Genomic DNA, 9,565 nt, shown 5'->3' with positions numbered 1-9,565 from the left:
GAAGTTCAAATATGCATCGTCTCTGTCTGTTCTTGCATTTTAAGTTATGCTGCAGTGTGGATTTACTGGCAAATAAATGCCTTGCAGCTTTCAAATTACCTTTGCAGAAAGAAGATATAATGTTTTTAAATATTTGTACATATTACAAGTTTCCCTTATTCAACTTCTCTTTTTGTTGTTAGGGCACAGTACTGAGAACTGCAGGTAATGACTCAACCCGACAACTCCACCAATAGACTTAATCTTGATTTATCATTTCTTTGTAATATGAGCAACTTCCAGGGAGTTGAGCAGTACACATGCTTGACCTTAGAAAAGAACATTGCATAGTACATATATGGGATCAGTCTTCAACAATACCCATTAATATAGCCCCATCCTCTAACCAGGGGTCCCTAATCCCTGGGCTGCAGACGGATCGCGGTCTGCAGCCTATTGGGAACTGAGCAGTGTAAAGGGCAGGCATGTGTGCAAAATTTCATTTGTGCATGCATGAGAGCTCCCCTTCCCCCCCCCACACACACCCGCTGCTGCCCCCACCACTGCTGCCAGTCCATGGAGCTAGAAAGGTTGGGGACCATTGCTGTAAACAGTTCCTCCTTATGGCATTTTATTCTTTGCAGTGTCCTGAATGACTGCACTGTTTTCCTGTCTGCCGTTCTATGCAAAAAAGAGGACCAAGAGAACGAAATGAGACAATGTTCTAAGTTCTAACCAGTACTATTTTGAGTGTATTCCGCTCTAAGTAGCTAATACCAGTTTTGCTTCAATAAATATGATTTGCTATTTGACAAAAGCCCAGCCACACTAAGAGATTCATACAAATTCAGTACTTAGTATTTAGCATCATGTCTTATTTTTTATTTAAGTCAAGATTTTCCTAATTTAAATCCTCATTAAGACACTCCAAGGATTCTGATGAGCACATCAGAACAAGGAACTGAAGGCAGGTTCTCAATCATTAAGGGCAATGCTATTGTTCTGTCCTATTACAGAACATTATTAATTAGATTTATAACCTGAATTTTTCTCCATAAGTTCAAGTGGCAAAAATAGCTTTCCATCTTTCCTTTCTACTCATCCCAAAACCCTGTGAGCGATTTTCCATCGCTACAGATAGATACAACTTGGTATTTCCTGTTGCTAGCTCAATGACTTAACCACTGCATCATATTGATTTTCAATATCACAACACTTCCTACATTTTAAGGTAGGAAGACACAGACATGCAAATTTATTGATATGCAAAGGCATAAAAGGAGGGGGAGAATATATGGTATATATGCTGAATCTAGCTGTATCCTAATCTAAATGAGTATAATAAAGTGCTATTGGCTGAAATGGAAAATGTTAATTCATACTCTGCTTTCACACTGCCATCTACTGGGGGGGAAATCAAAGCAACTATATATTTGAAGTATTTTATTCATATTAAAATTTCTACTAGCTGGATGGAGGATTACAAACCTGAGGTGTATTTGGATCCGTGGTAGTTTCAAAAAAGGCACTTCAATGTGTAAAGCTCCCAATAAATCCCAGTGACTTAAAAATATAAGACCACATTGTGGAAATAAATTGCTCAGCCTTTATAATCAAGATACAGCACTGACTAGTTCTTATGGCCCTGATTAAGCAGTATTACAAATACTGTATGGAAATACTCAGCAGCTTTCCTTACACGTGTCAGAAAAACATGGCACGTTGGAAAGTTCATTTGTATTTGTAAAATCCTTCGCCAGTCTTCCTTCCAAGTTTCTTCTCCTCTACCAACTGATTTAGAAGTTGGCTTGGAGCAAAGAGAGGATTGTCCGGTTCCAATGCATGCCACCCTAATTGGGGAGAGGCAAAAAATTCAGGCATTAAGTTAATACCTTAATCCAGTGATGGCGAACCTTTTAGAGACTGAGTGCTCAAACTGAAACCCAAAACCCACTTATGGATTGTCAAGTGCTGGGTGGGTGTGGCCAATTGGGTGGGTGTGGCTGCAGTGGTAACGGCAGACTGGGTGGAACTAAAAAGTTCAATCAATCAATTCCAACTTTGCAAGATCTTTTTTCTTTCCCGTGAGAAGTTGAAATTGACTGATTGAACCTTTTTTTTTTTTTTTTTGCACATGGTGGCGGAGGCCTAAAGCGGAAAGGTTTTATAAAACCCAGCTGAAGGCCTAGGACTGCGGCAACGGCGCGCGTGCCCACAGAGAGGGCTCTGAGTGCCACCTCTGGCACCCGTGCCATAGGTTCGTCACCACTGCCTTAATCTGATAATGTATCACAGATATTTATAGTTTTCTTCATTCACAACTAATTACATTTTTTAATGTAGCAATAAAGCTGGCTCCCATATTTGTATTCGGAGAAACAAGAGAATTTCAATTCAAATCTTGCAACCCTTTTAAATAAGACTATTTTCAAGTTGTTGGCTAGGATAAAACTTAATCCTGTAGAGACAAATTGGGAAGTCAAAATGATAAAGAGAGCGATTTTTAGGGTAGGAATTGGATCATTAATTTTTCCTCAATTTTTCTGGGAATTTTACATATATCAAATCTCAGATTATTCATAATACTCTTAAAAATACAAGAAGTGGAAAAAACTCATAGGGGCTTTCATGTTTTTAGGTTCTATTGTTTTGACCAGTCAATCCTGCCTGCCCCTTACTGTTGGTTCCACCATTATAGAAACAATGTCAGAATAGTGAGCATAGACAAACTGATCACACTTGTTGCATTAGGGCAGGGTTTTTCAACCTTTTCAGAGATTTTAGGATATGGCAATATCCAGTCGCCTAGCAGGTGGGTGTGGCCTGCTCGACGCCACTCACTGGACACAGCTGACTCAAGACAGCTGTATCGGAACAGAACAAGTCGCACCGGCTAACTCGATGTGGGGACAACTCAGTACCCCACAAACACCTCACCTCCCCAAACTGCTAGCAGCCAAGCACATGCGCATGCACACACACATCACATTCCAGGTTTGGGAACTTTTATCCACAGAGTAAGGAGAGGGCCTTCTCCTCAAGCCCAAGCAATTTGCTAGCTCAGTTTTGGATACAAGTCTCCAAGCTTGGAATGTCTCTCTGTGCGTGTGTATAGCACCCTAAAGAGATGTTCTTTTCACAATCCCAGACATCGTTGGTGTTTCCCTGTCCGGTGCCCCCTCCTGGCAAAGCAGGAAGCAGTTTCCTCCTAGTCCAGTGGTTCTCAACCTGTGGGTCAAGACCCCATTTGGGGTTGAACGACCATTTCACGGGGGTCGCCAAACAACGCAGTCCGCCATTTTTTCCCCCCTTTTCCTTAGCTGTGCTACTCCCTTTTATTCTATTGGCTTTTGAAAGCCAATAGAATAGACTCTCTTGAATAGAGTCTAATTCTATTTCAAAAGCTAATAAGAATTGTCCAGGCTGTCTCTGCCCTGCTGAACCCGCCAAAAGTCCCATTCTGCAAACGGTGCTGCACCAGTTGAGTAGTCCTCGGCTTACGACCAGTTGAGTAGTCCTCGACTTACAACCGGTTGGGGGTCGCGGCATTAAAAAGGTTGAGAACCACTGTCCTAGTCCAACTTCTGTCTTGACAGATCTCTGGAGAGCAAGAGGAGGCAACAGGGGAGCAGCACTTCCGGGTCCTGCACAAAGGAGGCCGGCCCTTCTCGAAAGCGAATTCCCATTTCCAATCATGCGTGGTAAGGATGCTGGCTTGTTGGGGCAGCCTTCCCTCACACAGTTTCCCTGCCACCCCCTCCTCCTCTCCAGAGATCTGCAGGGGAGACAGAGCTCTGGAGGGCAAAGTGCAGCCTCCATATTGGCCACTTCTACCTCTCCAAGCCCTCCTCAATTAAACATACATTATATATAAATTAAAACATAGCCAAAAAGAAAACATAGTTAAATCACTAATTACAGCTCTTCACATATTTTCTGGAAAAACCACCTTTATTGATGTTAGGAAGAGCAAACCTTACGTATTAAGGAGCTCTTAACAGGAAGGGAATGGAAGATCCCCAAAAGTTCTTGTTCTTTCTAATCTGCCTTCCCTTTGAGCCTTTAGTTCTCGTTATTTTATTATTATGTATTTAAGGAGATCAAAGGCCTCTGTAGCTCAGGATACTCACTTTAAAATCAGAACCTAGAAAAATGTAGTTAATCCACAATACGCCCTATGAAGAATGAAGATAATCTTTGGGCCCTGAGAGCATGCAGGTGTCAAGTCAGAATATTAGTGGCACACCTGTCAGCAACTGGAAGTGCATAAGTCCATGTACTTCCCTTTCCTGTCTCACAACTCAGTCCATACATCCTTTAATTTTCAGACACATCTTTTTCTCATAAGCTCCTTTAAAAACCAACAAGGTATACTGTAATTAGCAGGAAAAATAAATCTAGCACTTCTGAATTCTTTCCCCAAGGGGGAAAGTTCACAGCCTGCAGGTTGCTAGCAAAGTCGTCAAAGAACGTAGTTATTGCTGCTAAAGAGAAGAATAAATAACGAATCAATTTTGCAGCTCTCTCCTGTTACTACATCCTCTTACCTCCAGAATGTGGCCTGGGACTGCACAAGGGGCTGGGATAAAATCCGGTTGAGTAGTTTGCAGCCAGGTGTTCAGTACAGACCTTGCCAAGGTGATTTTAATAGCCCAGGAAGGGATAGGAAAATCCAAGGAAAACTTTGCAATCAATAAACCATGGTGGACTATGCTTGTTTTGCCCTATTTTGATTCTCCTCCCCAGCAGCAACCCATCGATTTTAGAACTGCATGGCCACAAAGATAGAGGCCTTCAGCCTCCCAATCCCTGCTTAGAGAAGGATTTGCAATTCGGCCAGAGTCAGGCCATACACCCCCAAAGGAAAACCCTGAATCCAGCGGGCCAGAAGGCAGCCCAGCTATCGCACCCTCCAGCTCCTTCTCCTTGGCCCCAGGGCACAGATGCCATTGCTGCTCCTCGACATAGCTGGGCAGGACTTGCAAGTACCTCTGTCCGCTTTGTCCTGCAAAGCAGTGCTCACCCAGCATTCCCGACCAAGGAAGGGGGCAGCAGCCAAGACTACAGAAGATTTGCAGCTTGTCAGGGGCGCTCAGAGGCTGCCCAACTTCACTGCGGAATTTTGGGGTTGAAAAACGGAGGGGCAGCGCCACATTTGCAGGCCTGGCAGCACCTGCTGGAAAGCCTCCTGCTCCTCCTCCCTCCCCCCCCCGCAGCTACCTCCTTCGGAGCTGTCCTGATCCTGATGGGCCTGCCAGCATAGATCCGCCCACTTCGTCCTGCAAAACGTGGTTCACCTGGCATCTCCCATTCTCACACATGTCCCTCCAATATCCTCCCCATTCTCACACACATTCCTTCAAAATCCTCCCTCCCTCTCTCTCTCTCTGCTTCTCTGAAAAAAGCCTTTTCTCTTCTGCCTCTTTCTCTGGAGTCTTTTCTTCTCTCCCTCTCCTGCCCAAACTGCCTCCTTTTATAGCCTCTCCTGTCTCTACCACCCTCCTCCTCCTCCTTTCTCTTCCAGGTGTGCCAGAAGTGCCGATCCTGGGGCCTTTGTCTTGCCCCAGCAGCCCTGCAGCTCCTGAGGGCTCTCTCACGACAAGTCCGGCGCTGTGCTGCTTTGGCTCATTCCCTCCCCCGCTACACTTGGCTGGGCTGGGCAGGGCCGCGTACCACCTGACAGGTGCCAATGTACCACTAGTGGTTGAAAATCCCTGCATTAGGGCACTGTGTGAAACATCGCCATCAAAACATTTTTCCCCGCATGACTGTTTTTAGGTTTTCAAACAGAACTTATGATATACATACCATCCATAATGAATTTACTGGTATCTAAGCCAACATAGTCTAAGAGTTCAAATGGGCCCATAGGATAACTTGCCCCAAGTTTCATGGCAACATCAATATCTTCCTTTGATGCATCTCCTAGACAAAAGATTGACATTTGAATTGGCAGAGTTCTATCTCTCTTCTTTCATTCATTTATTTTATTACCAATCAAATTTATATAGCTGTAACAGTGACTCTGGTTGGTGAACAAGAATCAAATTTATAGCATTACATAACACAACACAACCTATAAACCTGGTGCTCCTTATTGTAGACAGCATCAAAATTCTAGTAAATCAGCAGTTTTCCAGAAGTCAGTGTTGACTAAGGCATTGCACGATTATATCACTAAATTCCCAAAACTGTGGTCCAGAGAAGCACCCAATGGAGAAGCTTTCAAATATCCATACTTCAAAATGGCTTCTTTTTGAGTATATTTACCTAGCTACCTAGCAGTGTCTCTAAGGAATAAGTCTCATGCATTCCAAGGGCAAGCGTAACAGTCACCAAAAAAGTGAGAATTACACAGAAACACACTTCTAGTCTGGAGTTCACTACATACACTAAATCATCCAATGACAACTACATGGCTGATCTACAAAACCAAATAATACATATTTTTTCCAGGTCCAACAGCTTGGGGCTTTGTCCTGTGAATAATGGAGATATATTAACTGTATTTACTTTATCATAAGCATTTTTGTTCTTTTTTAATGTTAACCTTCTCATATTTTACCAAATGTTAGCAGCACGTGGCCCACAAGTTTTCTAACTCAGTGAAGAAAATGTTCTCAGCAAAGTGAAATTTTGGAAAACAGCCTGTGAGAGCTTTTATCTATTCCACATTTGGAGGGGGCAGAAGAAAACCACATTAAACCATAAAACATTGCCAGTGTAGTCTGACAATTAAAACTTTATTTTTTAAAAAGATGTTATTTGATTTAACATTTAGGATTTATATTTATAAAGGAAATAAATTAGTTATTCAAATAATTGTTTTAAATTACAAATGGAAGATGGACTTAGAGAATAAAAGTTATTTTATGAGTAAGCAATATTAGAATGAGAATTAGAATATGACTGTGAAATAAACTGGAATAAATAATAAGTATATTTTAGACATGATATTATTTTGCATAAACTAAGGGAACCGTGGGTTATCCGAAACTTAAATATTATTGGACACTAAGCCAACTGGAATATTGTAATTGAAACCAGACAAAAGTCAAAAACAGGACTTGGAGACATATAATTTAAAAGTTGTTTATAAATGTTTTAAATGATTGAGTTATAACTAGCAATTTATTAATGTGAATTTGGTATAAAAACTAAGGAAAACAGAGAGGAAATTTTTGATGATGTAAACTGATATATGTATGGATAAGCGTGTTATTAGACTATGTATTATGCAACCACCATGTTGCTTCCTTAAATACCTGAAGCTTTGTAAAAATGGAAAATTAATAAAACTTGTTTTTTTTAAAAAAAAAACAAGTTTATTTTAATTAGATGCTATTCTGTTTCTTATAGCAATCATTTGAATATATGTGTTTCAATTCCCTCTTACAAAGTATTTAAAGTCTAAACAATAGCTGGATGCAAGGAATACCATTACATGAAGCTCAATAAATTAAAAAGTTTCAAATCAGAAAATAAACCCACCAGTTAGTTGATTAAATTTGGAATACATCATTTTGTTGAAGTATTTTATATGGCAATATTTTAGAGAAAATGTTTTTTATACAATATTATCCTCTGCTTTAAAAAAAATTACTAATTTCTTATGCTGCCTTTGAGGAGTTATTAGCAATATTTATTGATGGATAAGCAAGAAATACAGATAATCTTGCTTCACAAGCTGAAAACACTTATAAGATCTACAAAGGAAGCATTTAATATCTAAAATATATTTACAGGATCTTGATAATGGAAGTCTTTCATCTGCAAAGAGAGGAAAGGCTGCCTTCCAAACAAAATGTTTGAAATAATATTCTTAATAGCAGACAGTCATAAAAGGGAGCTTAATCCTGAAGAGTTACAGAGAGGAAAGTTCTCTTTAGCTCTTTATATAGCAGCCATCCTTGCTTTGAAGAACACACGGCTTACTTTAAGAGTTAACTGGCTCTAAGGTTTGAAAGAAAAGGACAATAATTATCCTTATTATCCCGTATTTCCATCAACATGGCAACAAACAGCACACATCTCCCCCATCCGGGCTGCTCTCCAGGTGTGTGGACTTCAGCTCATGTAATTCCACATAATCCACTCATTGCCCTGCTGGTCATTGATGGCCAAACATCTGGAGGGCATTAAAATTGCAGTAAGTTGAGTAAAAATTCATCTATACTTAGGAATCCTCCCATTTTTCCCAAAAGACATTCCTCAAGGCAGTTTTGTAGTAATTTTGGAATCAAGTCATGGGGAGCCAGATTAAAATAACTACGACCTTTGTTCTATTCTGGTTTATTTGATATCAATTAAGTTATTCCAGGGGTTAGAAACTCCAGCCATCCTTTTGTTTGTATGCTCACAATCTCACTGGGTTCAGCACGTTCAGGTCAATCTCTTGCAAGATGAAATCTCACAAGGTTTGATGGTTTTACAAGATTTTATCTTTAAAGAAGGGGAAAGATCTATGGCCCTTCACAGAGAGTATTACACCCACTAATTAGCAAAAGCCCTGGTTATTTCATAGCCCTGCTCAGAAATATCACAACCTGACGTACAGGTAGTTCTCGACTTATGATCACAATTGCGCCCATTTCATTTGCTAAGCAAAACATTTGTTTTCCCCCATTTTGCAACCTTTCTTGTCACGGTTGTTAAGTGAATCTCTGCAGCTGTTAAATTAGTAACATCGTTGTTAAGTGAATCTGGCCTCCCCATTGACTTTGCTTGTCAGGTCGCAAAAGCTGATCACATGACCCCAGTGACATTTATAACACTGCAATCATCATAAATATGAGTCAGTTGCCAAGCGTTAAAATTCTGATCACGTGACTATGGGCATGCTGCAAGGGTTGTGTGAAAAAAAAGTCACGTTTTTCACTGCCGTCGTAACTTGGAACAGTTACTAAATGAACTGTTGTATGCCGAGGACTACCTGTACTGCACATTAAACACATGTAATACTTCTAGAATATTAACCTTATTGTCATTAACTTTAATTAATTATTCTGTTAGTCTGTTAATTGTTTTTAAGTTTAAGTGTTGTTATTAATCTTAATATTAACTTTGTTAATAATCAGTTGCAGTGTTGATTTTTATATAGTAGTTTCTAGTCCACATTATTTGGCAAACACTTCAAAAATTCTAAAAGGACCGAACAAGTAAAAGGAACTTAAGTGTAATTTAGGGACACTTAGTGTTTCCAAAATAAAAATCAGGGTTTCTTTCTTTACTATTACAGAGGTAGCTTTACTAGCATAGTGATAGGCCAATAACAGTTTTGAGCTGTTCAGACATAGCTGATTCAGGTTCTTTTGAGTTCAAATTTTATATACTTTTTTTTTTAAAAAAATAGCTTTGAGAAAAAACTTCATTCAGATTGCACCTATAATTTCAACATGGATTTTTCTAGTGACATTAAAATGCTAATTACACTTCCAATTCCAGCGATAAGCACCAGAATGTAATTTATTTCCCTAATGTCACAAGATACTTTTGGAAATGGGAGATGGAGAAGGCTTTTATTTTTAAAAAAAAAACCAAAAAAACAGAAGATACAGGACACACATTATCCTATATAATACAATTG

At 39.9% G+C, this 9,565-nt stretch overlaps 1 protein-coding gene across 1 annotated transcript in view; it reads right to left on the bottom strand.

The window, feature by feature from the left end:
* Positions 1–833: 833 nt before the first annotated feature.
* Positions 834–9,565, bottom strand: part of HADH (hydroxyacyl-CoA dehydrogenase) — a 36,385-nt gene continuing 27,653 nt past the window's right edge. The window contains exons 7-8 of the mRNA XM_039344020.1: positions 5,788–5,904; positions 834–1,829 (exon numbers count right to left, since the gene is read on the bottom strand). Coding sequence (XP_039199954.1) covers positions 1,711–1,829; positions 5,788–5,904 — 236 coding nt within the window. The 3' untranslated portion in view covers positions 834–1,710. The remainder of the gene's footprint in view (positions 1,830–5,787; positions 5,905–9,565) is intronic.

The sequence above is a fragment of the Crotalus tigris genome, unplaced genomic scaffold, assembly GCF_016545835.1.
Source record: "Crotalus tigris isolate CLP2741 ecotype Arizona unplaced genomic scaffold, ASM1654583v1 scf7180000017887.1893490, whole genome shotgun sequence".
Classification (NCBI taxonomy): Eukaryota; Metazoa; Chordata; class Lepidosauria; order Squamata; family Viperidae; genus Crotalus; species Crotalus tigris.
Note: the sequence above shows the minus strand (reverse complement) of the source record. Positions and strands in the feature narration are given on the sequence as shown.